At 52.8% G+C, this 27302-nt stretch overlaps 2 protein-coding genes and 1 non-coding gene across 7 annotated transcripts in view; all 3 read left to right on the top strand.

Annotated features, from left to right (window-relative positions):
* The window catches only part of MIDEAS (mitotic deacetylase associated SANT domain protein), a 63622-nt gene extending 40534 nt beyond the window's left edge, over window positions 1-23088 (top strand). The window contains exons 2-14 of one of the 5 annotated variants that reach the window (XM_036011934.1): window positions 1345-2178; window positions 2263-3036; window positions 4190-4489; window positions 9025-9370; window positions 11207-11273; window positions 11773-11915; window positions 12060-12163; window positions 12510-12585; window positions 13317-13405; window positions 15678-15827; window positions 17178-17390; window positions 18917-19113; window positions 19478-23088. In XM_036011934.1, the coding sequence (XP_035867827.1) occupies window positions 1591-2178; window positions 2263-3036; window positions 4190-4489; window positions 9025-9370; window positions 11207-11273; window positions 11773-11915; window positions 12060-12163; window positions 12510-12585; window positions 13317-13405; window positions 15678-15827; window positions 17178-17390; window positions 18917-19113; window positions 19478-19652 (3222 nt within the window). In that variant the 5' untranslated portion in view covers window positions 1345-1590 and the 3' untranslated portion in view covers window positions 19653-23088. Of the gene's footprint in view, window positions 1-1344; window positions 3037-4189; window positions 4490-9024; window positions 9371-11206; window positions 11274-11772; window positions 11916-12059; window positions 12164-12509; window positions 12586-13316; window positions 13406-15677; window positions 15828-17177; window positions 17391-18916; window positions 19114-19477 lie in introns of all 5 variants that reach the window. The other 4 variants (XM_036011938.1, XM_028505534.2, XM_036011928.1 and 1 more) reach the window with 4 other exon arrangements.
* Window positions 16463-16595, top strand: LOC114493663. Its single transcript, XR_003684276.1, has one exon. It is a non-coding gene; the product is annotated as a small nucleolar RNA SNORA31 (small nucleolar RNA).
* An 810-nt stretch (window positions 23089-23898) lies between the features above and the next one.
* PNMA1 (PNMA family member 1) lies at window positions 23899-26471 on the top strand. The gene has a single exon (XM_028507980.2). It carries the CDS (start codon window positions 24628-24630, stop codon window positions 25687-25689), a length of 1062 nt encoding a protein of 353 aa, XP_028363781.1. The 5' UTR covers window positions 23899-24627; the 3' UTR covers window positions 25690-26471.
* The last annotated feature ends 831 nt before the right edge of the window (window positions 26472-27302 follow it).

Genomic DNA, 27302 nt, shown 5'->3' with positions numbered 1-27302 from the left:
CGGGTGAAAGTGAAAGGCAGACAGGGGGCCTGGGGTGAGTCACGCAGCTCTGGGAGGGGCAGGGCTGGGGAGCTGCGGAAGCCTGCACTGGAGTGATAGCACCGGAGCCTCCCTGGGGCCAGGGCATCTGGGGTGTAGCCCGGGCTTTGGGGCTCCGTACCAGCACCTGCCGGGTGCCGCCCAGACCATGCCCTCCTCTGCCTTCTGCCGGCCTCCTGGGAACTCCCAGGCTGCTAACAGTGACCTGCAGCATGGACGGGCTGAGGTCGGCCTGGACTTGCAGATTTCCCCAGGGTTTCTTTAGCTCCCCCGCCTGTTCCCTCCCAGCCCCAGTAGCTCAGGACCAGAACATTAGCCCGGGGAAGAGGTGGGTCTTGCAGCTCCCACCGTCTCCAGCTTCTTGGGGAGGAAAATAGAACCCCCTCTGAAGAAAGAAAGTCTTTGAAAATGCATGCAAGTTATACATGTAAGTTATACTGGTCTTGATTCTGTGTTCTGTAGCAGGATAAACAGAGCGACCTGGTTTTTGTGTTTTGTTGGTTGGCTTTTAATCAAGTTAGAAAACACAGAAGCACCGTCACCCCGTGCCGTAGGGAAACATTTCAAACCGAAGTTCTAGCAGCCTGCACCCCTTCAGCATCGTCCTGTGGCTCAGGACACCGGGTGCTCTTCGGCAGTGGAGCAGGGTGGGCGAGGACTGCCGGCCAGGTACCAGGTGGCATCCCGCCTCCAGCCAGCCTGGGCTGCGGAACAGGTTCCTCTGCCAGTTTGGGGAACACTCTGGCAGTCACAGTCCGCCCGGCAGGTCCTCCCAGGGGTGGGGCCAGGACGGCACACACCCTTCTAGGGCCTCACCTGCAAGCCTCCTTGCGAAGGACGGGAGCCTAGCCCTGGGCCCCTGACTCTGCAAGGACCTGGTGGGCTCCTGACTCTGGGGCCGCACAGCTGGGAACGACCCCCGTCCTCTCCACCTTCTGTGTCTGAGATGTGTGTTTGGAGCCTCAGACCAGGCATGGCCTGAATACAGCTCCTTCTGGGTCCTGCGGGGAGGCTACTGCCCGAACAGATAGGGAGGACCAGGCCCGGCTGCCCGGTGGGCTGAGGCCTGGCTTAAGAGGGGAAGGGGACCCAGCGCTGTCCTCGTTGCCCCTCTGCCAGCTTGGCTGCAGGAGCCCCGGCCGGATCGCAGCCCGCACCCCCCCACCCTTGGCAGGCGCCTTTGTGTTTCACAAATTACATAACCGAGCACGCTGCAGGGCCTCGGAGGCCCCTCCTTCACGCTGTGCTGAGTCTGGGGCATCCTGGGAGCTGTGGCTGACACTGTTACTATGCTTCCGTCTGCAGGCTCCAGGCCCCTGTGGCGCGTCATGAACTGGGGAGAGTAGACAAGCTCAAGAGTGTCTCGTGAGGAGGAAGGAACGGCCAGCAGCTCTGTCTCCCTGCGCCTGACGGCAGCGTCCAGCGTTTCTCTCTGCCCCTGTCCGGCTCCCGCTGGCTTCTGGACCAGGGCGAGGCTCCCAGCAGGACCTTCCCCCAGGGGATGGGTGACTGGTAAAGTAGGTCTCACTGCCGGGCCCCACTGGCCACACCATGAACCTCCAGGCCCAGCCCAAGGGGCAGAACAAGCGGAAGCGTTGCCTCTTTGGGGACCAGGAAGCAGCTCCCAAGGAGCAGCCCCCGCCCCTGCAGCCCCCACAGCAGCCCCCGGGCCCTCCACAGTCCACCAGAGTGAAGGAGGAGCCTTACTTCGGGCACGAGGGCCCAACAGGGGCCGCCCCTGCCTCCCAGCCTGTGGAACTCCCCAACAGCCTGGCCCTGCTGAACTCCGTGGTGTATGGGTCTGAGCGGACCCCGGCGACCATGCTGCCCCAGCAGGTGGGCTCAAAGTGGCCCAACTCCGTGATGACTCCGGGACGGGTTCCCGAGCATGGAGCGGGTGGGGGCGCCAGTGACAGTGGCTGGCAGCAGCAGCCGGGCCAGCCTCCGCCCCACCCAGCGTGGAACTGCCACAGCCTGCCCTTCTACGGCGGACACAAGGGGAGCCCTCATCCTGGCATGGGGGTCTCTCCCTACTACAACCACCCCGAGGCCCTGAAGCGAGAGAAAGGAGGGGGATTGCCCCTGGACCGCTACGAAAACGCCGTGCGGCCCATGATGCCACAGAAGGTACAGCTGGAGGTAGGGCGGCCCCAAGCACCCCTGAACTCGTACCATGTGGCCAAAAAGCCCCCAAACCAAACGCTGCCCCTGCAACCCTTCCAGCTGGCGTTCGGCCACCAGGTGAACCGGCAGGTCTTCCGGCAGGGCCCACCGCCCCCGAACCCCGTGGCCGCCTTCCCGCCGCAGAAGCAGCCGCAGCCGCAGCAGCAGCAGGGAGCTCTGCCCCAGATGCAGCTCTTTGAGAACTTTTACCCCATGCAGCAGCCGCCCTCCCAGCAGCCCCAGGACTTCGGCCTGCAGCCTGCCGGACCGCTGGGGCAGTCCCACCTGACGCACCACGGCATGGTGCCCTACCCCTTCCCCCCCAACCCCGACATGAACCCAGAACTGCGCAAGGCCCTCCTGCAGGAGTCAGCCCCGCAGCCTGTGCTACCTCAGGCCCAGATCGCCTTCCCCCGCCGTTCCCGCCGCCTCTCCAAGGAGGGCGTCCTGCCTTCCACTGCCCTGGATGGGGCTGGCACCCAGCCTGGGCAGGAGCCTGCCACCAACCTGTTCCTACATCACTGGCCCCCAAAGCAGCCACCACCTGGCCCCCTGGGACAGCCTCATCACGAAGGTCTGAGATTCCCACTGGAGCTGAGGGATTCGCAGTTGCTGTCTGATGGGGAGAGACTGGCACCCAATGGTCGGGAGCGGGGGGCTCCTGGCATGGGCTGTGAAGAGGGCATGCGGGCAGTGGGCGTAGGGGACTGTGGGCAGGTGCTACGGGGCGGGGTGATCCAGAGCACGAGAAGGAGGCGCCGGGCATCCCAGGAAGCCAATTTGCTGACCCTGGCCCAGAAGGCAGTGGAGCTGGCCTCGCTGCAGAACGCAAAGGTGAGGGGCACGGGGTGGGGGCCGGGCCGGTTGAGGGCGGGGGTGAGCTGTGTGTGGGGAGGGCACGTGACTCCAGGTCCACAAAGGCACTTTTCTCACTTCATTGATGAAAGTGAAAGAACCCACACATTGCAGGGAGTTCTGAACTCCCTGCATGCAAAGAATCTCTACCTAGGTGTATCCGCACCTGAGGGGAAAACGAGGTTTACACACACGCAGGGTTGTGGGCAGGAAGCACAATATACCCTCATGGGTTGGCTTCTGCACTAGAGGCTTGGAGGACTGGGAATAGTGGGAGGTGAGGTGGTTTCCAGATCCGGTATGCTGAAGGACAAGACTACGGTAGTCGTTATTACACAGGTGCTTATACTTGTCAAAATGCATCGAAGTGTAATTAAAAATAGGTGCACTTTTTGTGTAAGTTACACTGCAAGAAAGTTGACTTAAAAGAAGAGACAGTAGCAACGGAGAAGAACGAGCAGAGTGTGAACACCTATGTTGTACTTGGAGTTTCTCACACTTGATCACAATAATTTATCATTAAACCCTGTAAGAGGGATGCTGTCCTTTATCCTGTCTTATTGCTGAGGAAACGGAGCCCCAGGTGGGACTCCCCGAGGTCTCAAAGCTAGCCTGGAAGCCTTGTACTTGACTCCAAAGCTAGCGTTTGCGCCTTCCTTCACTCAAGGCCTCACCCTCGAGGCCTGTGGGGCCAGGCTGATACGCAGGAGGCTGCAGAATTTGACTTCACCCCAGCCAGTTGCCAGTGGGGAAAGAGATACAAAGACCACCCTTACTTTGCCACAGGCTCCTTCCTTAACTTTCTGTTACAGAGATACGCTTTGAATATTTAGATACTTTTTCACATGCCACTCACTGTGCAGGCCGAGAAGAACACATCTGTGGCACTTGGGCCATCTGGCGACCTGCTCCAGGCCAGGATGGGGGAGCCTGGCAGAAAGGAGGTCACAGAGACCATTTGGGAATGTGGCGGGAGAACAGGTGTCGGGGAAAGGCCAGGTGATCAGAGCCCAGTGGGAACCGTGATGGGCATTTGAATCTCTGAATCAAGTGGGACTAGGGGCCCTAGACCAGCAAATGAGGACTTACCTTCCGAACCTCACCTCTGCTGCCCCTCCCTTCCCTTCGCCAGGAGGCCAATGGCTCTGAGGAGAAGCGGAAAAGTGTGCTGGCTTCAACCACCAAGTGCGGGGTGGAGTTTTCTGAGCCCTCCTTAGCTGCCAAGCGAGCACGAGAGGACAGCGGGATGGTGCCCCTCATCATCCCCGTGTCTGTGCCTGTGCGGACTGTGGACCCAGCCGAGGCGGCCCAAGCCGGAGGTGCTGACGAGGACGGGAAGGGTCTCGAACAGAACCCCGCTGAACACAAGCCGTCAGTCATTGTCACCCGCAGGCGGTCCACCCGTATCCCTGGGACTGATGCCCCAGCTCAGGTAGGAGCAGCTCCTCATGCAAACACCTCCAGAACCCGAGTGCTCCCGGGGACCTGCTACCCTGCGGGGAAAGGACAGAATTTCCAAACTAAACTGGACAAAGGCACTGTGGGGGGTGAGACAGTTTTATACTTGAAATTGAGACTGTCTAGGAAAAACCTCGGGTGCATGAATCTTTCATTCCAGGCCACCGAATTTGACTGGGCCTCTAATGTGGGTCGGGCCCTGTATTAGGCACTGAGAGGTCGAGATGTTTGCTTGTCCTGTGGAACAGACATGCATGTTGAAACCTCCCACTGAGACTGAGATTTTTTCCCCGTCTTTTAGTTCTGTCCGTAAATGGGTAACACATTTTGATGCAATGTTATTAGCTGAATATTCATTTAGAACTAGATTAGACACTTTACCACTATGAAATGTATCTTTTTATCTTCAGTAATCTTTTTGCCTTTTAAAATCTACTTCGTCCACATTTCACTTTCTTTGGTTCCTGTTGGGGGATATGTATCTCTTCCATCCTTTTACTTTCTGCCTTTCTGTATCCTTCTACTCTTTCAAGGGGCATGTAATTGGGGTTTGTTATTATCTGTTCTAGTAACCTTTGTCTTTTAACTAGAGCATTGATACCATTTACATTTAATGGAATTACTGGTGTCGTTGGGTTTGAATCTACCATCTACTCTTTGCTGTTCATCCCACTCTGCCCTATCTGCGCCCCCCCTCCCCTTTTTCTTTTCCTTTGGAGTGAATGGGTTTGTAATTTCATTTCCCTTCTTCATTAACTCATTAACAGTATATTTATTTATTACTCTCCCAGGGATTACCCTAGCAGCCTTTGTTACCTGGATTTCTGTGAGAGAATTAAGCCCTACAGAAAGACTGTTGAGTAACTGTTCTCTCAGTTCTCCGGAGCATGGTATTGTACACAGTTACTACAATTCTAGATGTAGAGGGAGAACTGTTAATTCATTATGTACAGTGAATGTCTCATGACATTAAGGCTTAATTCTCCGGTTGAGAAGGGCCACTAGCGAGTAAAATGTGCATCCTTGGCTTACTGAAATCTAATACAAGTTAGTATTTTACCTCTGCCTAGACAGTGCAAAGTTCTTACAACATATTTAACTCCATTTCCCCCAACCTCTAACTTGCAGAATTATTGATACATATTTTCATTCTCTCTATATTGATAGGACATCATAACATTATTATTTTGTTAGTTATTCATTTTAGATTCGCTCTTTGTTTCTTCTCACATCACCAGGCCGCCGTCTCAGATCGTGTACATGCTGCTCGGAGAACACCCTCCGTCTTCCCTGTAGTGAGAGTCTCTTGGTGATAGACTGTCTTACTCTTGGATTGTCTGAATGTCTTTAGTTCATCTTCAATGTTAAAAGATAATTTTGCTAGGTAGAGAATTCTGCGTTGGTAGTTTTTTTTTTTCTTTTGTCAAATTTGAAGATATCATTCCATTGTCTTCAGCCTTCCATTGTAGTTGGTGTTGAGGAATCACTAGAAGTCGTATTGTTGCTCCTTTGAATGTAAGGTATCTTTTAATCTTGCTGCTTTTCAGGTTTTTAGTTTTTGTCATCAACGTTCAGTAGTTTTGTTGCCATTATACTAAGTGTGGTTTTTTTTGTAATGACCCTATTCAGAGCTTGGAGTGCTTCTTGAATCTTTCTCCTGCCCCATTTTCTCTCTCTTCTCTTTTTGGGACTCTAGTTACACAATTGTTAGTGCCTTTCACCATATCCCCTACTTTGTCTGTCATGCGCTTTTCTGTATTTCCTTTATTTTTAAGTCTGACCTGTCTTTCAGGGCACCAGTTCTCCTCAGCTGTGCTTAATGGGTTGTTAGGCCCATTCATTGCATTCTTACTTGTTTTTCAGTCACCGAATCTCCATGTGGTTCATTTTTACAGCTTCTAGTTCTTGGATGAAATTCGCAACCTTACTTTTTATTTTATTGCATAGTTTTCTCTTGAAGTTCATTGCTGATAACTTCATTAATAGGACCCCCATGGGAAATCACATCTTGGTTTCTTGTATGTCTGCTGGGGTTTCGTTAATGTCAGACATTGCATATGGAGAGTTATGGAGGCAGTTAAAGACTCTGGATGAGGGTCTTCTCTTCCAGACACAATTTATCTTTGCATCGCACAGGAGCAAAGAGCACCAGGTGTCCCGGATTACTTTAAGTTTCCCAGAGATTGGATCGTGGTAGAGAGGAGATGGTTGGAAGCTGGGCATGAGTTCGTGTCAGGACGAGTCTGCGGCAGGCTCCCCTGCATTCTGAGGATAGAGGCCTTTGGAGCCTCAGTCCGGAGCCCCGGGGGTTTGCCAGGCTCTGCTTCCTTGACAAGCACTCAACTCCAGGATGTATTCTGCTCGCTCCTGGAATTTATTCGACGCTCTCTTCGTTTTCTCCGCCTCTCAGTTGCCTCTCCCGGTTGTGGTATCCACTCGAGGGAAAACACAACTCCACTTGCTGGTTCACTTCTCTGACTTCCCTCCTCTGCTCGATCTCGGCGCTTTAGTTCTTGGCCAGCTTATTTGCTCTCCGATACTTTCAGAAATGTGGCTTTTCCCTTGAGTCCAGATTTTTTTTTTCAGTTCTCAGTGGGAGTCGGCCTGTGTGCCTATCCTGTGTAACGGGAAGGGGAGCTCCAAGACTGTCGCAAACAGCACAGCCTCTGCTCTCTGGGGTCTCATTCTCTGGTTGGGGACATTTGTGGTGGAGACTGGAGGCCGGAGGCCTGGGAAGCTTGTGCTGGGGGTGGGCAGGAATGAGCCTGAGCACCTACACAGCTCAACACACCCGTTTCAAAGATGAGGAGGGAGATCCAGAAAAGGCAGGAGATGTCCCTAAGGTCATTCAGCCACATACTAGCAGACCCAGCCCTGGAATTCAGGTCTCCTGTATCCCTGTCCCTGAGTACTTTTCCCACACCAGGCTTTGGGGGAGGTTTGTTTTTTGTTTTAGTTACTCAGTATTTTTCTTTGTAGTACAGACATTTTCCATCTTGCATGAAAGTATAGAGAATGGTATAATGAACCTCAACATGTAGCTGTCAGAATATAATCAACCTTCTTTCATTTGTGCCTCCACTTCCTCCTGCCACTGGGTGGCTTTTTTTGGAAGCAAATCCCAAACATCATATTGTTGCCTCTGTGTGGACTTGGGTTTGTGTCTGAAGCACCTCATACATAAGGACTCCCCTCCCTCTGCCCCGCCTCCCTCCCTTTCTAAAATCAATACAAAATATATGATCAAATGTTCAGAATAGTTTAACTCCATTTCCCTTACTATAAAATCACACGTCACCGAAGCTCTCTGTGTTCAGGCTGGATTTCTTGTGTAGCAAGCTCAGGGGCCTTTGGCTCTACTTCACTTTTTTCCCTGTTCAGTCATGTCGTTCCTCTGAGGGAGGAAGAACGAACAACATCATTGGGTCCCACTCTGCAGAAGAGCAGGGCGGGCACTCGTGGCTAAAGGACACGGCCGAGGCCTCACGGGGGGGTCGGGGCCCTCCGCAGCAAGGCCTCGTGGGGCAGGAGCCTGGGACGGGGAAAAGGCTGCTGTCCCCAGGCCCGCTCGGTCAGCGTGGCCAACCTCACGTGTCGGCCGACTGTGCACCCAGGGAGATGGTCGGGATGTTGCCGCCTGCGTCGGGCTCTGTTCCTTACAGCTCTGCCTTCTGTTTTACATGGAGATCCATGAGGCATACCAAGCAGGGATCAGTGTAAGCCAGGAGGGCTGACCTTGGACAGCATGAGCGGGCTAGCCTCTGATGGCAGGACTAATCCCGTGGGAACAAAAGTTCTCCAAGGACAGGACTGTCCCGTTTGTTCTGTTGGACATGGGTTCCATGCCCAGCTCAGTTCTTGTCACATAGTAGGAGCTTCCATCTAATGCAGAGCCTAGAGTTTAAGTAGTGATAGCAGCTAGGACTTACTGAGCAGTTACTATGTATCAGGTGCTGTCCTCAGTGATTGCCTCTGATTAATTCGCTTAGTCCTCATGGCTACCCCATTAGGCAGGTGCTTATTATCCCCATGTTAAAAATGATGACACACAGGGTGTTAAGTGATTTAAGTGGTAAGTGGAGGAGGCGGATCCCAGTCCGAGCAATCCAGCCGCAGAGCCCGGACCTCAGCTATAACACTATGGTCCTCTGCCCCATGGCACACTTTACAGCAGGAACTATTCAGACTTAACAATGGTTCTTACATTTTTAAAGAATTATTTTCGAAGATGGGGGAGGGGAGCTGGGGAAGAAGACTGTGTGACGGGGACCCCACGTGGTGCACGAAGCCTACGTTTACTGTTTGGCCCTTGACAGAAACAGCTCGCTGACCCCTGCCCCAGAGGAGACAGTAGGAAGGGCTTTGGGACCGGCCCCCTGCCTCCGGCAGGCGTGGCTGGGTGTGGTGGGCAGGCCGCGTTCCAACCGTGAGACCCGCAGGCAGTGGTCAAGACTTCAGTGTTTAAGGACATAGGAGGCTGAGCCGTCTTGGTTCTCTTTCCTTCTCCAGGCTGAAGACATGAATGTCAAGTTGGAGGGGGAACCTTCCGTGTGGAAACCAAAGCAGCGGCCGCGGCCTGAGCCCCTGATCATCCCCACCAAGGCGGGCACTTTTATCGCCCCTCCGGTGTACTCCAACATCACCCCGTACCAGAGCCACCTGCGCTCTCCTGTCCGCCTGGCCGACCACCCCTCTGAGCGGAGCTTTGAGCTGCCCCCCTACACACCGCCTCCCATCCTCAGCCCCGTGCGGGAAGGCTCTGGCCTCTATTTCAACGCCATCATGTCCACGAGCAGCATCCCAGCCCCTCCGCCCATCACGCCAAAGAGTGCCCATCGCACCCTGCTACGGTCCAGTGAGTGACCCTGGCCCCATGGCCGTGGGACAGGGCGTGCGGCAGGGAAGGCAGTGGGCAGGGATGAGAGTTATTTGGTGGTGCTGCTGTGCTGTGAGGAAAGGGGCTCTGCACGCTGTTTTGTCCGAGAGAGGGAGGTGGTCCTGGTTTAAGAACACTTGGGGTCGGGGAGGGGCTCCAGCCTGACTGCTTGGACAGAAATCTCAGTTGCCCCATTCACTGTTCTGTATCCCCTGTGCAAGTCATTTAAACTCCCTGGGCGACAGTTTCTTTAGTGTTTAGATGAGCATATTAGTAGTATCTGGTTGGTGATGAAATTGCCAGTATTCAACTATTTTTAGATCCACAAATAGCAGTTTCCTACGGTTCATCCTAATAGCTGCTTCACAAGGTTGTGTTCAGCTGCAAATGCATTAACACATGTCAAGCACGGAACACCATGCCCGATGCGTCCCATTTGCCCTTAATATTATATGGCAGATCCTTTCTCCTGGGTCATTTTGGCCGAGAGCAGACATTTTGGCTTGAGAGGGTGGTGAACTGCTGAAAAATGTTGCCCGCTCCACAAAAGGATCCATTTCCTCTGAAAAAAACGTGATAGTGCTATCTCTTAGGGTGGTGGAGAGGTTTAAGAGGGAGTGAACACTGCCCCAGGGTAGCACAAGACTAGGCACTGCGGTCACCAGATCGGCCTCTGATCCTGACCTCACCCATGGCTTAGCTCTCTGGTGCCCCCTGGTGTCTATGGGTGAGAAATAGTTCACCTGGGCTGGCTGCTGTCTGCCCTCCCACTTGCACTCCAAGATTGGAAGGTTCTCTCCCTGCCTGGGTTGTGTGGGAAGAAAGTCACTGTAGAGACCAGAATGGCAGCAAAGAAAAGGTCTGTCGGTGTATGCTTATTTATTGAACACTTGAGTGTAAAGCCTTGAGTCGGGTCCTCTGAGGGCTCCAATAGTGTCTGGGGACACCATGGTTTGTTCTTGGGTCATTAGGGAGTTGACCAGGACACCTAGGACGCGGAAAAGCAGAGGTCCCAGGTGGTCCGTGAGTGACGCAGACCCCAAGCTCTGAAACCTGCGGTGGCTCTGCCAGCCTGGGGTAGAGAAGAAAGCAGTTGGTAGAGGGTGGGGCTAGAACGGAGCTTGAGCTGTGAAGGGGTGGGAAGGACACACTAGGCAGAGGAAATGAGTGGGGAAAGGCCTGCAGGTAGGTGTGTGCAGGGAAAGGGCGGGCCACGTGTAAGCAGTCTGCTGGGACCCAGGGTCCAGGCCAGAGGCTGCTGGGAGGCGGAGATGGAAGGGTGCAGGTTTTGTCTCACGTGGCAGAGAAGAGTCGGCAAAGATTTTGTTTTTGCGTAAGGGAGTGTCTTGATCATTTAGCTCAGGAGAAACTGAGGCGGAACACCCAGCAAGGAGGTGATAAGATAATTATGAAGCAGCGGTCTCCTTCGCCACCTCGCTGGGGTGCTGGAAGTTTCAGCCTCTTCACCAGTGCAACCACGGTGTGAGGCTGGAGTTAACTCTGTGGCGTGGGAGCTCCTGGGGCTGGGCTTCGTGCGTGATTTCATTCGGTCCTCACCTTGACCTTAGGAGATAGGTGGGAATAGCCCCTTGTAGCAGGTGTGAGCAGCAGAGGCATCCACTTATTTGGTAAAGTCACAGCTGTCACTATTGCAGACTGGGAGCCAAGACTCAGGGTGCCTGATTTCTGAGGATGAACCTGTGTCAGTTCCCACTGTGGTTCTCAGGCATGCAGAGCAGCCACCTGCGGTCAGGGAGAAAGGGCTTTGCTGAAGCAAGTAGGGTGCTGTGTACCAACCTGCCTTTTGTCTCATAGATAGCGCTGAAGTCACCCCACCTGTCCTGTCTGTGATGGGGGAAGCCACCCCAGTGAGCATCGAGCCGTAAGTGTAGCCCTGCCTCTGGCCCGGGGTATGAGGGTGGCCAGGTGGGGTCCAGAGCATTCAGGTGGGCCCTGCGAGAAGAGGAGCGCTCTGCAGGGCCTGCAGAGGACTGAGCAGGCCCCATTGGGCTTCTGCAGTCGGCCCTGGGCGTTACTCTCCTCACCCTGCTTCTGTGTGTAAGTCACAGGGAAAGGCAGGGTCTGGCTTGACTTGCCTTTGCCTCTGAGAATTAGAAGGGTAATCCGAGAGACCCCTTCCCTGCCTGTAAACCTGGAGCTCCTTCTCTTCCCAACACCTGGGCCTTGCCTTTCTGGTGGTACTAGGTGCCACTTGCCAGGCTGTCCTCACAGAAGCCAGCTTCCCTTATACCCAGCTGAGGCCTTGTCATGCTCAGCCTCTGCCGGCTGCCCTCGGCATCTTCTCACATCCCCAGGGAGAAAACCAGACCCCCCCACCCCCCCCAAGGTGAGCCTCACTCCCTGCCCTTTCCACCCCGCAGACGGATCAACGTAGGCTCCCGGTTCCAAGCGGAAATCCCCCCATTGAGGGATCGTGCCCTGGCAGCTGCGGACCCCCACAAGGCTGACTTGGTATGGCAGCCTTGGGAGAACTTAGAGAGCAGCCATGAAAAGCAGAGGCAAGGTGAGTGAGAGGGGACCTGAGCTGGCAAGCAAAGATGGTGGCCGGGTAGGTAGGCGGGCTGGTCCTACCAGCCCACCCAGCCCTGACAATGATTTCCTCTTCTCCCTCCCTGTGCTCCCTCCCCCGCTTGCTCCCACAATCCAGTGGAAGACCTACTGACAGCTGCCTGCTCCAGCATCTTCCCTGGAGCTGGCACCAACCAGGAGCTGGCCCTGCACTGTCTACATGAGTCCAGGGGAGACATCCTGGTGAGACGCTGCCCCCGGCAGAGGGAGGGCCCCTCAGGGAGGCTGGAGTGGACCCACCTCTGCCATCCAGGAGCCAGGCCTGCGGGCGTGCTGATCCGAGACATGCCGGAGGGTGTAGCCAGGTTGGGGGTTGTAGGGTCTCAGCCCCAGGGAACCCTAGTTCCAGACTGTGTAGCACGGTCCTGCCGTCCACCCCGGTCCCTGATTCTGGGTCAGTGGGTCCCCACCTTCAGACAGAGCTGTCACTGAGGGCCCTCTCCACCTGCGGCTGCCTGAGGAGGCCCTCTAGGTTTTGCCCACTGAAACCCCTGCCAGGGCCCTGACCTGTTCTTCACTTCCCTTTTAGGAAACGCTGAATAAGCTGCTACTGAAGAAGCCCCTGAGGCCCCACAACCACCCACTGGCAACTTATCACTACACAGGTGGGCCTGGCCGGAAGGGGGCCTGGCCGGAAGTGGGCCTCGGGCCTGGAGCCTCTAGGGGTCTCCCATGGCTGGGGCGTTAGAGTGCTGAGTCACATCCCTGGGTGGGGCGGTAGGGGGTGGGTAGGCCGAGCCAGAGTGAGGGAACTGACACCAAAGCTGCGGGGACTCTCAAGGGGACTCGTGCACCCTGGAGAGGAAGAGAGAAAGGCGTGGGCAGGTGGGAGCCCATCCGGGCAGAGAAGCTCAGAACACAGCCCCCGGCACAGGAACACAGGCAGTGCCATCCAGACTGGTGCCCTGTGCCTGGAACTTAGACAACTCCCGGGGTGCCGTGTCCCCTTCTGGGCCCTGTGCTTTCAAAGGGACGTTGACCAAGTGACCATAAGCATTTCGGCCGCTGTTGTCAGTCCCTGTCCAGTGGTGCGTGTCACCTGTGCCAGGCAGGGCACCAAGAGCTCCACCTGCATCATCTCATTCAGTCTGCGCCACAACTGGGCGGCTTCTGCTATGAGTTCCCATATCTCGAGTGAGGCGAGGGAGGTTCGGAGGCTAAGTGACGTGGCCAGTAAGTGGCAGAAGCAGGCTGTGGAGCCAGCTCTGAAAGCCTGCCAAGACTGCAGACCGGTGACCTCACACTTGTCAGCTGGTCAGAATCCCCCCACCCCCAGCCCCCGCAGTCCGCACAGTCCCGCCCGCCTCACCACCCCCGGCTCCCTGTTCGCCCGCAGGCTCGGACCAGTGGAAGATGAGCGAGAGGAAGCTGTTCAACAAGGGCATTGCCATCTACAAGAAGGATTTCTTCCTGGTGCAGAAGCTGGTGAGCTGGAGCTCTGTCTTAGGGGCAAGTGAGGGCAGGAGCTGCCTGCGTGGTTTGGGGCTCTCTCTGCCAGGGTGGGGGGGCCTGCAGTTGCCTACTGATCCCTCTTAAAAAAACACTTAATCCGGCATACTCAGTGGCCTCAGAGACAACTTTCTGAACAAAACAAGAAGGGAAAAAGATCAGGACTCTCCTGCCTTGGTTCTAAGCCCCCTTCCCTCACTTTAAGGCAATGTGGCCACACTGGGGTCTTAATCCAGGGGGAGGCCTGAATCGGCATCGGACACAGTGGCAGCCAATGTAAAATAGTGACTTGCCTCAGGGACAGCAAGAAGAGAAGGCAGGCGGAGGTGGAGATGAGCCATTCCCCAGGGGGCTGGGGTACTTGCAGGGCCACAGTCAGTGCAGGGGAGGAGAGGTCACCCTAGGAGGAGGAGGGGAACTCAGAGCCAACAAGTGACTGTGTGACCGACCTTGGTGGGGGCCTCCGCCCCCTTCTTGTCAGACCCGGGGCCTCTCTCCAGTAACTCAGCTGACCAGGCAGAGGAGGCCCGAGCCTGGTTGTCCCAGATTTATCTTGTCCTCTCCCTGTGTTCTTCTGGGAGACGAGAGTGCTTTGCTAGTCTGAGGACTTGCATCTTCCCGCTAGCCCTGTCTGGCGAAGTCTGAGCTGTGGGAGAGTGAGTGGTGTGGACTGGCTTCCGAGAATGCGCTCTCTCCTCCCGGGATTATGGGTTGTGCCACGGAGGGCTCTGGGGACTGGGCAGAGTGCTGGTGAATTCTCCTACAAGGGCAGGCATCTGCTGGGTTCCTGATTGGGCAATATTTCTGGAAAGGACACGCCTGTGAAATGCACTGAGATGTCCCTAACGCCTTCACGAAGAGAACAGACTGTTAGTCAGCCAAACAGACAACCAGAGAGAACTGATAGTAAACGTGCAAACAGGATCTAATTAACGAGTCTGCGATGTGGCCACTCCTGTGAGACGGAGCGTGTCTGTTTCTCCTCAGGCCCCGAGGACCCTCGCCGGCCCCGTGGGCTCTGTGGGCAGGACCTCAGTGCTGCCTGGCAGTGGGCCGAGCGTTCTGGGAGCCCATGGGAGTGCGGAGAGTCCGAGAAAACAGCGTCTGTGTTTCCTGTGTGTGGGAAAGTAGCCCACCCAGACGTGAAACCCAGGGGCCACGTGGATTCGTGAGATGGGAGGGCTAGGACTGCAGAGCTGGGGAGACCCTTGGAGAGCGTCCAGGCTCACCCCACTCACTGTTTGCATTCGAGAAGACCTGGCTAAGGCCACATAGCTCTTTGGTGGCAGAGTTAGGAACAACACTTGGGCCTTCTGCTTCCTCTTCAGGTTTCTCAGCGCTTTCTTGTTAGCCTCCCTTGATAATTTGACATTTCTCTGTCCTCGCTTGTCCGCTGTGGCTCCCTGGAGGGGAATGAGATTGTCTGTCTGAATTGATGAAGGGAGTCTTATGTCACAAGGTCTGTCCTGGCTTTGCAGGTGGAGGGTGCCTGGACATTTTTCCCTTTAACTTTTTATTTTTAAAAGTTCCAAACTTACAGAAAAATGGAAAGAAGAGAATAGTGAACCCCATATGATCTGCCATGTTTGCTTTCTTTCTGTCTCTGTATAAACTTAAACATGCACCTATTCCCTCTCCCCACCCCCCATTTTAATTAATAATTAAAAGTAATGCCCTGATTAATGTGGCTCGGTAGATTGGACATCGTCCCACAAACCAAAACGTTGCTGGTTCGATTCTCAGTCAGGGCACAGGGCTGGGTTGTGGGCCAGGTCCCTGGTTGGGGGTGCACAAGAGGCAACTAACCAATTGATGTTTCTCTCACATAGATGTTTCTCTCCCTTACCTCTCTCTAAAAACTCATAAATAAAACATTTTAAAACAGACACCATGACATGAGCCCAATATCTTCTAAAAACAAGGATATTCTTCTATAAAACCACAGTGTCATTATCACCAAAGAAATTTAAACTGATATAATTTTCCCCAATCTTCAGTCCATCTTTAAGTTTCCCCAGTGACCCTATGCCATTCTTTTTAGCTTTTTAAAAAATATATAGTGCTGAAGCCTTGGTCAGTTGAATTGGTCAGTGGTGTGTGGAGAGCAGGTGTTGGGAAGTGGTTCTATTCTGGGGGCCCGTGGGTTTCGTGTTTGCTGTGTTAACTCGGAGATGGCAGAAAGGCTGGAGGATCCCCAGGCAGGTGAGCTGAACCAGGAAGTCTGACCCCAGTTTTGGCTTCACACCAGATCCAGACCAAGACCGTGGCCCAGTGTGTGGAGTTCTACTACACCTACAAGAAGCAGGTGAAAATCGGCCGCAATGGGACGCTCACCTTCGGGGATGTGGATACAAGCGATGATAAGGCGTCCCAGGAAGAGGTTGAAGTGGATATTAAGGTAATTCCCTTCCCAAACTCAGCTGCTGAGGGCCTGGGCTGGGGCTGGTGCAGGGCTGAGCTAGGGGCCTGAGGCCACGCCCTCCAGGAGTTCCTGGAGGGTAGAGGGAGGAAGGCAATGTCCCTGACAGCTCCAGGAGTTGATGTCCTGGACACCGGCCATGGGCCTTTGGGCTCCCCTGTCGGCCAGTGTCATGGTCATGACACCTTGCACTGATGCAGAGCTTGGGGGAATCTCCCACAGCGTTTGCACGTTTGCACGGGCACCAGCTTCCTGCCTCCTCACAGCAGGCCTCTAACCCTGCTTCCCAAGTGTTAGCCATGCTTCTGTCACCTTCATGAGCTCTGCTATTTCTGCACCTACCGTATGTCGCTGCTACTATTCTTGTCATTTCCACATACCATTTGTGCTATTTCTTAATTTTTAAAAAACCAACTCCTTTTTTACTCTAAAGGAAAGTTTTATATCACAGTCATAAATAGTACCCCAGTATTGCTTGCCTCCAAAGGTACTAGTAAAAATAAATGTAGTGTATGAAAATCAAATGATGTTATTAAGTTCTGTCGAGGTGCTATTACCTGCCAAGGCTCTGAAACTGAGGCCTGACCTCCCTTGAAGTCTAAAAGTCTGAGTATATGCATCTATTTGACAGACCTGGGGCAGTCACTGTCTGCTGCTGAGGTTCCAGTGCAGATGCAACAGAAAAGGGTCCTCGCGCTTTCTGACTGCCTGATTGTGGCAGCCAAGATTGAATAGGGGAATACAAAAAAAGTCTACGTGTAAAAAACACGTTGACACCAACTCAAGACTTTGTCCTTAATATAATTGGGATCAAAAAAGAATTGAAAAGAGATTGTTGCTTAATTCTGTTTCCGTGTATCCGCCTAAAGTCATCTTGGGGTTACCAGTCCTCTCGTGGCAACTCACTGCTGACAGGAAGTGGCTCGGTCCCCATGCTGCAGGTGGGAAGGGGGCGGAGTCACAGAAAGCGTTAGAGGTTAGTTTAGAATGGAACCCAATCAGCTGCTTGGCTCCATCAGACCTCCTGGCCCTCGGATGTGTCTCTCGAACACATCCAGGAAGGCAGGTGGCCTGTGGGGAGGGCCTGGCATGCTCCCTCTTGTGCCCCGGCTCTATTTCAAGTGCTCCGTCTCATCCTGAAGGTTCTCAGGGTGCAAGGCTCTCTCTTCTTTGCCAGGCCGACCAGGTGAAGGAGGGTATAGAGTCATAGCACAGGAGGCCAGGACAGGACTGGCAGGGACGAGTGAGCCCCTGGCTGGGTCAGAATGGGTGCACTAAGGCTGCATGAGTGAGCGCTAGGCTCACGGCCCTTGTTCTTGTGCCCCGTAGACTTCCCAGAAGTTCCCCAGGGTGCCTGCTCCCAGAAGAGAGTCCCCAAGTGAAGAGAGGCTGGAGCCCAAGAGGGAAGTAAAGGAGACCAGGAAGGAGGGGGAGGAAGAGGTGCCAGAGACCCAGGAGAAGGGGGAGCAGGAAGAGGGGCGAGAGCGAAGCCGGCGGGCAGCGGCTGTCAAAGCCACCCAGACACTACAGGCCAATGAGTCGGTAAGTGTGACCTCCACTGGGGGAGCCCAGGGCCAGGAGAAGGGCTGGAGCTGGGCCCTCAGGGGTGGGAGGGAGGGCAGAGCAGGAACATGACTGATCATCATCATCGTAATTGCAGGAAACGTTCTCAGTGCCTTATGCTCTTAACTCATTGAATCCTCATAACCCTGTGTAGTAGGTACTGCCATTATTCCCACTCATGAATGAGGAAATTGAGACCTGAGATGAGACAGCTAGTAGGCAGTCCGACTGCAGAGTCTGCCATTAAACATTACACCCTACTGCTTTCATTTCGGAGACTCCGGGAGGAAGGTTTTAGGGAAACCCTGGTGGTGTGTGGGATGCTGGGGAAGCATGCGTGAGTTGGAGCTCAGGCAGGGCTCCCCTGAGAGAGCTCTGTCCCTGACAAGAGTGTCTGAAACAGAGCTGAGATCATAGGAATAACAATAAGGCCCCTCACCCATGTTCCCTGCAGAACACTTTCCTGTCCCTGACCTCAGTGGTTCCTCACAGCAACGCCATGACGTGCTAACTCCCATTTTGCAGATGGAGGAAACCGGGTTTGGGGGTCCTAAGTGACTTGCCTGAGGTCCCTCCCCAGATCCTCCTAGGGCAGCACTCTGTCCACCACACCACAGGCCAAGGAGAAAGATGTACTGGCCAGAGCTGCTCCTTGTCAGGGAGGGCCCCCCAGGAGAGGGTAGGGGTGGGAAGGGCCCGTTGGGGGCCCACTCTGAGAGTCTGTTTATTTTGGTGACGTACACTGAATGCTGGCAGGAGAGCCCCCACGTGCAGTAGACACACATCCATTTGCTTTCTTTGGAGCCTTGGCTGTGCCCCCTCAGTGAGAGCTGTGCTCTGGGTACGTGCTCCACGGAGTCCTGCTGCCCTTTGTCTGCTGGCTTCTCCATAGGGTGGATCCAGCGCCCGTACTTAGGACTCCTGATGGCTGTCTAGCCCCTGGGCACGTGCCCTGAGCAGCACCGCTCTCTCCAGGGCAGCACAAGGTGTCCTCTGCTCTCTGCCACCTGCCTGGCATTTCCCATGGTGGCTCCTGTTGTCACGAACTAGGTGCCTGCACATCTGTCCCTTCCACTAGACTGCACGCTTTCTGGGGGCAGCGACTCCGATCTGTCACCTCTGTATCCCCAGCACCTACCTATCACATGGACTTGCATCTCCTTTATGGAATAAAGTCAGGAGTGGACCAAGTAACTGCCAAGGAACACGTGTCCCTGACTGAGACGCCAAATCCCCTGTCTGATACACTGAGAAGTCCTGTGGCTGCTAGGGCTGTCCCTTAGAACCGCCACGCCAGCCGCTCCGTGAAGATGGAGCTGGCCAAGGATGGGAATGGGTTGCTAAAAGGGCAGTGAACGCCTTCTCCCCGGAAGGACTCAGGAGAATCCTGGGGGACCATTTGGCAGGAGTGCTATGGCCTTTAGGAGTCCTCTGTCCCCTAAAATTCCAGAATTCAGGATCCTGTCATCCCCAAATCTCTCAACTTCTTGTTTGATCCTCTCCAGGCCAACGATGTCCTCATCCTTCGAAGCCATGAGTCCAATGCCCCTGGGTCTGCTGGTGGCCAGGCCTCAGAGAAGCCAAGGGAGGGGCCAGGGAAGTCACGAAGGGCGCTACCTTTTACAGAGAAGAAGAAAAAACCGGAGACATTCAATAAGACCCAGAATCAGGAGAACACTTTTCCTTGTAAAAAATGTGGCAGGTAAGATGCATCTCCGCAGGGACCTAGCAGGGTGGCAGTGGTTGGTGGCCCCCTGGGTAGAGGTTGGTTGGGAGGGAGGAGGTAGTCTGAGCTTTTGTCTGGTCCTCTGATTGGCTCAGAGGGTTTCTAGGGCAGTGATGTCACTGGGCAGCTTTTAGAAAAGGGATGATGTCACTGAATCTAGAACCCATGCCTCCTCTGGTTGGAAGGTAGGGGCAAGCCACGTGGCACTCTGCAAGTCAGGAAGGGCCAGGGACCCTGTCCGTTCCCCCACCTCCACCCCTGCCCCCACACATACTTTGTCTGGTAGACCCACTGGAGTGGGGACAGATCTCTTACTTGAGCCCCTCTTGCTTGGCTGCAGAGTGTTTTACAAGGTGAAGAGCCGCAGTGCCCATATGAAGAGCCACGCAGAGCAGGAGAAGAAGGCTGCCGCTCTAAGGCAGAGAGAGAAGGAGGCCGCAGCTGCTGCGGCCATGGCCGCTGCCTCCCCCCACCAGCCGGCCCTGCGGGAGGAAAGCACTGGCGAGAGGGGCTGACGTGTGCAAGGCTCCCCCCCACCCCGAGACCTGACCCAGGACTGGCCGCTCTTCCTGGGAGGCGGGTGCTCCGTGCACCAACCTTGTGGGAGAGCCTGCAAGTGCCCTGGAACCTACAGAGGGAGAGAGGAGAGATCACGTGGACTTTTTTCAGAAAAACAAGACAATAAAATAAACAGCTCTTTTATTTATAAAGGCCCCAGGAGCAGTGTTAAGGGCTGCAGGATCCAGTTCTCTGTGCATTCAGTCTGTCGGAAGTTGTCCTGTTTTCCCGGACCTGTGAGCGTCCCCGCCGGCTGGGGCTGCCCTCTGGGAGGGGCTCCAGCCGCCACCGCTGCCTCTCCCTGATGCTGCACAGTCTCTTTCCTTCCTCTTTGTTCTCTCTGCTCCCCTTGGTCACCATGGAGAGCCAAGCACAAGCTCACCCGTTGCAGCATTATCCCTCCTCTCCAGAGGACCTCGAAGGCCCTGCCCTAAGCCCTGGGGAAAGGGACTGGGGTGGCCATCTCTGAGGGGGCGCTCAGCCTGCACCTGTGCTGGCCCTGCACAACCATGTCCAGGCCTAAGTGGCTCCAGTGACCCTGTCCTCTGAGAGGCTTTCTTCTCCCTGGGAGGGGAGCCACCAGAAGGCCTGGAGGGAGAGACGAAGGACAGGTGCCTACCTATCCCTGTACTTCTTGTTAGCAGCTTGCTGGGGCTGGAAACTTTCCTCTTGTGTGTGGGGAAAGGCCAGTGTTCCTGTCCAAGCTCTCAGCCTGATGGAGGAAAGGGGACTGCTGAGGATGGAAGCTGCAGGGCTAGGCTGGGAGAAGTTCCGATAAGCCCTGGTTCTTCCTGCTTCCCGCCTTTTTGCCAAATAACCTCTGGGCCATGGAGACTGCTGAGGGAGCCCAGCCTAGGCCCAGCCTGCCCCTCCTTGGCTCAAGTTCTCTGCCAGCCTCTGTCCTGCCTTTGGCAGCTGCCACCCAACCCCGCCCCACCTGGTCTGGGGCTGATGTGCACAGCCCAGCCCCCAGCCCTGCATGCTGGAGATGTCTGGATCCTTCCCTGGGAGGGGGAGGTCTCCTACCCAGATTGGACAGGAGCCTTCATTCCTTGACTTGTGTCATTTGGGAGCTATTTATTTATTCTTAATATTTAATTTTTAACATCCTCTCAGGGACCAGGGGCCTCCTGCTTTCCAGAGGCCCAAGTGCATTTACCCCAAAACAAGGCACCTTCTTGGCATCTGCCCCAGTGCCCCCCACCCTGTTCCCAAGACCCTAAGGTCCCTCACCTCATAGCTGTGGAAGCTCTTGCCAATAGGAATGCTGGTAGTGCTGAAAGAGGGTGGAAAGGTGGAAGGTGTCACCAAAGCCCCACACTGGCGGGAGCAAGGGAGATCAAAGGCTGTTCTTGTTGCTACCTCTTCTCTGGCTGTACTTTCAAACTGCCTGAGGAGATTAGTTGGAAGCCAGAATTCTGGTTTTGTTTCTGGCTTGAAGAAGCCGCATTTGGCATGGAATTGCTGTAGTGAAAGGGCTAGAAGGTTCTGGAGGCCTCTTCACTTGCCAGTCCCATAGGAGGGCTGAGTTATTTTTCTGACCTTGTTACTCAACTTCAGTTGTGCAAAAGAAGTTCTAAGTGAATGCAAGTATACAACAGGTCAACACGCTAGGAAGGAGCCAAAAAGTATTCCTTTTGCTACTCGTTATGAGATAGCCTAAAGGCATCATGTTGGTGGCTGGGAGTAGGGAGGGAGTTTTGTTTCCAAACTATGCACTATCAGGTATTTTTCAGCATTCATGTATGTATTGATATGGTTCTGTAGGACCCCAGCTACGGGAGCAACAAAATCCCCCCCCCCCCCCGCCAGACTCCCGGACAGCTACCAGATTTCCAACTTCCCAGTTAATTTCCTCCATAAGCTTCTATAAGCTCCATGTCCCAAGATTGCAAAAATCTGGTCTACCTCCCAGAAACAGGAAGGTAGCAAATTTAGGCTCTCCTCTAAATCACTTGTGTAATATCAGTGCCTTTGCAGCTTCACCCCAAAGTGCTACTTAGGTTTCCCCAGGTTTTTTCTATTTAAATTGTATTTAGTTGCAGGCCCCTTTATGGACATGTTGTAACAGAAACCTCCTTTATCTAGAGTGATTCTCCTTTTCTAAGTTCATGGAGACCAGACCAGGTGAATGTAGGTGGAGAAAATCAAGATGGTACCTTTCTGTATTAATCCCACCAGACATGGTATTTTAGAAGGGTTCATGCTCCAGAACAGATTTGTATCTCGAATGCAGCGTGAAGGTTGAAATGTTTAGAGGGCAGATGCAGGTACGGCATGTGGCCTGCCGATTAAGTGGGTGCAACCACAGAAGCTGGCATAAGGATATCCTTTATGGTGCTTTCTCCCTGTGAACACATTAGGCTCATCTTTTGGTTTCCTTTTCTTTGTTTCTTCTACTGAGAGCTCTTAGCTTTAAGAAGTCCAATGACAAACACCTCCAGCTTTGTAACGTCCTCCCCACACCATCTCACATAACCGTCTGCCAGCCTCCATCTGCACTCAGCAAGGGCATGAAACGAACCTAGTGCCTGTATTCCAGACCATTTCTGAGGTCTCTTACCCACCCGAGGAGACAGTGCTTCAGAACTGTCCTCCATGCCTTCAGCAGCCCCCCTCAAAGCTAAGGTACACACTCGTCCCTTCTGCTACCCCACCTCCCCCCCTGGCACCGAGGTCGTGTGCTGCTTATGTCTAAAGGGATCCCCTATATTTAACTGCCTCAGTCACCTAACCTCTTTCTTCTCATGTGCCAGATGTTAAGATGAAGGAGGAATACAACACATACTCCAGCCCCAGCTGTTTAAATATGTTTTCACTGGGGCTCACTTTCCTTGGATGGTATTTATTACCAGACTGGCAAGCCTAAATCCTTAGGTTTACAGGAAGTATGCCTATTTTTGTAAAACAATCGTATGTCCTCCACAAATTTTGCTGTGTTAATATTCGCCTCTAGTAATTTGCAGCTGTTTCACCTTTTCCTCATTCGTCTCTCATTGAAGGCCTTGTCGGAGGGAACGGCACAGGGACACCCTTGGCAGTCTGTAATTATTGTACAAATATTTTAATAGCATATAAATAAGTATATTCCTTTTATTTTGAAAAAATGATCAGACACTGCCTTTTGTGTGTTTGCTGCCTGTGGCACCCTTTTTTTAAAAAGACTGTTACATATTAAAATAGTGTACATATATATATATAAATATTACCTCTTTTGCTGTACAGTTGTGATAGACCAGACTGGAGATTTTATTTTTTGTGTGCTTTTTATAAAAAAATTAATACACTAAAGAAAATCTTGCTGATGTGATTGTAATGTACCTATGTAACTTATTTACTTTTGAATGTTCTTCTGTATCTTTAAACCTTTTATTAAATAAGGTCTTAAAAATTCAGAGTTGAATGCTGTGTTATTTTGGGAAGATTTTCACTCTCTGGGATTGACGTAAATAGGCCTTGTTTTGCTTGCAGGGGGTTACTCGACAGTGTTGAACCAGAAGCATTCTTTTTCATCAGCCCATTCATTGTTGATGATGCCAGGACAGGAGAAATGAACACACTAGCGTCTGCCTGGCTGTAAAGCTCACTGAATATTATTGGACTGTTCTACAACATTTTAGCAATCACAATGGACTGTCTCACACAAAAACATGTAAAGGGCACACTTCCAACATTCTAGTTTCTTTGGGATGAAATATGGAGGGTGCAGAATGCAGTCAGGTGGCATAGGGGAGCTACATGGCTGAAGAGGGTGTTTCAGGTTGAACCAGTGACAGGAGCCCGCCTGTCTTCACGGCCTCATTTTTAACAGCATTGTCTTTTTTTAAAAATTGTATTTTATTAATTATGCTGTTACAATTGTTCTGACTTTTCCCCCTTTGCCCCCCTCCACCCAGCAATTCCCCCACCATTGTTCATGTCCATGGATCATGCATGTAAGTTCTTTGGCTAATCCATGTCCTTCAACAGTATTATCTTAAACTGTTGCAAAAGTAGGTTTTAAACACGGTGCTTTGTAAAACAAAACAAAAAAAAACAAACCAAACAAACAAACCTGGAAAACATGAAAAAAAATATGCCATCAGAAAAACCAGTGAACTGGAGCCCTTGACTGGCACCATGGCAACCACTCCAACCCGCCGGCTGCCGGAGCGCGCGAATCTCCCGTCGTCTGGCCCACCGTTGCCATGGCTACACTGACACTGACCCGGCCTCAGGGGGAGGGGCGCGCAGAAGCCACTCGCGGGGCGGGCCTCCCTCTTCTGCCGCAGTAACTAGTCGGCTGGCTGTGGGTCTGGTGGTCTTTCAGCTGCAGCACGGACCTCCGCCGCCTGTGTCTTCGGTCCTTGGCCTTACTCGCCCCTATAAGGTCCCCTGCACCCGCGAAGAAGCTACTCGCGGGCTGACCCTGCGGCTGCTGCAGGACAGTCTCTTCCCTGGAAGGGCTGCACAGCCCTCATCTGCTAAGCAGCCGCTGCTTGGTCACCCGAAGGCCGGGCTGCGACTGCAGACGCCAGATCGACTGCGGGAGCAGCGACTGCCCGGCGCCTCAGAGGCTGAGAGGAGGCGGCCACGCCCCACGATCACACCCCGGCGGCCTCTCCGGACCGGCGGCTCCAAGCTTCTGCGCCACAAGGCAACACCGTGCTTGCAGGTGAAGAACCGCAGCCTCGGACCCGGACCTGAGACCCAAGATGGGTGCGGCCGCGTGACTAACTGACTGAGCATTCCCGAGGCTTCGCTCTGAGAACGCGCCGCGAAAGGACGACAGCCAGCGGGACTCTGGTGTCCTTTGTTAATTGTGGTTGCGTGCAGCTTGCCTCCATCGGGTATATTTGGGGGCAGTGCCTGCTGTTGTCTTAAGTCCCAGAGCACTGGGAGCCACGGTGTAACTCGCGTGTTCGTGGAATTGGGCCCTTGATAGTTGGGGAAATGGCGATGACACTGTTGGAAGACTGGTGCAGGGGAATGGATGTGAACTCCCAGAGAGCCCTGCTGGTCTGGGGGATCCCAGTGAACTGTGATGAGGCTGAAATCGAAGAGACCCTCCAGGCTGCGATGCCCCAGGTGCCCTATCGAGTGCTTGGGAGAATGTTTTGGAGGGAAGAGAATGCGAAAGCAGCCTTGTTAGAGCTCACTGGCGCTGTGGATTACGCGGCCATCCCCAGAGAGTTGCCCGGTAAAGGAGGGGTCTGGAAAGTGGTCTTTAAGCCTCCGACTTCTGATGCTGAATTTTTAGAAAGGTTGCATCTCTTCCTAGCGAGAGAGGGGTGGACCGTGCAAGATGTGGCCCGTGTCCTTGGGTTTCAGAACCCCGCTCCGGCCCCACGCCCAGATATGCCAACAGAGATGCTGAACTATATTTTGGACAATGTTATTCAGCCTCTGGTTGAATCCATATGGTACAAGAAGCTGACGCTGTTCTCGGGGAGGGACATCCCGGGGCCTGGGGAGGAGACCTTTGACCCCTGGCTAGAGCACACTAATGAGGTCATAGAGGAGTGGCAGGTGTCTGATGTAGAGAAGAGGCGGCGGTTGATGGAGAGTCTTAGAGGCCCTGCAGCTGACGTCATCCGCATCCTCAAGACTAACAACCCTGCAATAACTACCGCGGAATGCCTGAAGGCGCTTGAGCAGGTGTTTGGCAGCATCGAGAGTTCTAGGGATGCGCAGGTCAGGTTTCTGAACACTTACCAGAACCCAGGAGAAAAGTTATCGGCTTATGTCATTCGTCTGGAACCTCTGCTGCAGAAGGTGGTGGAGAAGGGGGCCATAGATAAAGATAACGTGAACCAAGCCCGCCTGGAGCAGGTCACAGCAGGAGCCAACCACAGCGGGGCCATCCGAAGGCAGCTGTGGCTGAATGGAGCTGCAGAGGGGCCGGCTCCTAACCTCTTCCAGTTGCTGGTGCAGATCCGCGAGGAGGAGGCCAAGGAAGAGGAGGAGGAAGCTGAGGCCGCCCTCCTGCAGTTAGGCCTGGAGGGGCACTTTTGAGTCCTGGGAAGTGGAGATTTAGCACAGACCTAGACAACAGCTTCTTTCATTGTGTCTGTGCTGTCTTATTGGTGTGTCTCCTAGTCCTGTTTTCTTGGGGGGAGTCAGGCCTGTGTATTCTTTTAACAGTAAAATTGTGCAAGCAACCACCCTGAACTGCTGATGTGAGTCATGCTAGCGAAAATGCCAGGTAAAGACTTGTACACAGGTGTTCAGTGCAAGCGGTCATCAGGGCATCATCATCAGTTGTGAAAAACATGAACTTGTGACACTTCTCATTGAGGTACTTAAGTGTGAAATTGAATGTTCAGACCTTTAGTTCAGAGCCTGGCTAACACAAGTGTTCAGTAAAAGTATGAATGTTATTACTAATAATGTGAATAGTTTTTTGTGTTTACCGTAAATTGTTCCTGTTTTATGTTAATGGAAAGAAATGTGAACTAGCTATTCTTGGTGATTCAGCTTCACAGTGCTATTTTTTTTATTTTTCAACTGTACACACCTGGATCAGTTTCATTGAAAAGTATTCTCAGACTACAAAATGGTGTGTTAGAAAAATTCTACAATTATAGAGCTGTGTAAATTAGAATTTTTCCTGTACAAGATACAGATATAAATTCACATGGGGAAGTTAATATGAACCAGTTAAGTATCCATTCCCCCATTTCAAATCTTTGTCATTGAGTAGTAGCTCTCTTTATTCATGCTGTTTTAAGTGTTCTAAATTCAAAGTTATCAAATACATATATATCAAATACATGAATAAATATTTTTAAAGTCTCGTTTTCCTGACATGTATAAAAATGTTCAGAGTAATTAAGATCTATATCTTTTATCAGACTTCATGTCACCAAAAAAATCAAACTTCAATTTGTATAGCCTTCAATAAAGGCTAATAGTGGTATTAAAGATTTCTTTATCTTGAAGCTTTATAGTATACTCTTAAGTTTACATTGTAGTACTTTTAATATGTTCAACTTTTGCACGGTTTCTACAAGGCAGATGTTAAGAGATTAAATACGTAACTATAACTTACTATAAAGTGCTAGGACAGCCTGCGGTGGGTTTCAGGTTATCCAGCAGCCCCCTTTTAAGTTCCTTTCAGCTAAAACTGTTTTGCTGCAGGAATAACTATGTAAAATTAATGTTTTGATTTTACAGCATCCATTTTATATCAAGAGGATATAAAAAAAGGGAAATATGGCCTAAAAACATGTTTATTTGGCTGCAGAGGTTCAGGGACTATGTGCATCTTTTGAGGTCGTAGTGAATCCAGAAGTGATTACACGAACATTGTGTTCAGCGGGAGTTTCCCCCTAGTAACAAGGCTTTAAAATGATAGCCAACCTATTGTGACAATCATCAGGTGTAAGCAATGTAGTTATAAAGGCTAATAGTGGTATTATGTTCTAACAGCTTTTTCTGTACATTCATCTCACTTCCCATATGATATCTGTTCTTCCCTCACACTTTCAACACATCTCTACAGATCTGACCCCCACAGACATCCTTATTTCCTCTCTTCCCACTCACTGCTTCCCCATTTATTCCCACCCCACATGCCCCCAAACACACACACACACACAGCTGTGGAACTCGTTATCCAAGGATTG

Source organism: Phyllostomus discolor, chromosome 1 (assembly GCF_004126475.2).
Source record: "Phyllostomus discolor isolate MPI-MPIP mPhyDis1 chromosome 1, mPhyDis1.pri.v3, whole genome shotgun sequence".
NCBI classification, from domain to species: Eukaryota; Metazoa; Chordata; class Mammalia; order Chiroptera; family Phyllostomidae; genus Phyllostomus; species Phyllostomus discolor.
The sequence above is the reverse complement of the archived record's forward strand: the minus strand, read 5'-3'. Positions and strand labels throughout refer to the sequence as shown.

Coding starts and splice junctions, on each gene's coding strand:
- PNMA1 (XM_028507980.2), top strand. CDS start 24,628: ATGGCGATGACACTGTTGGAAGACTGGTGCAGGGGAATGGATGTGAAC.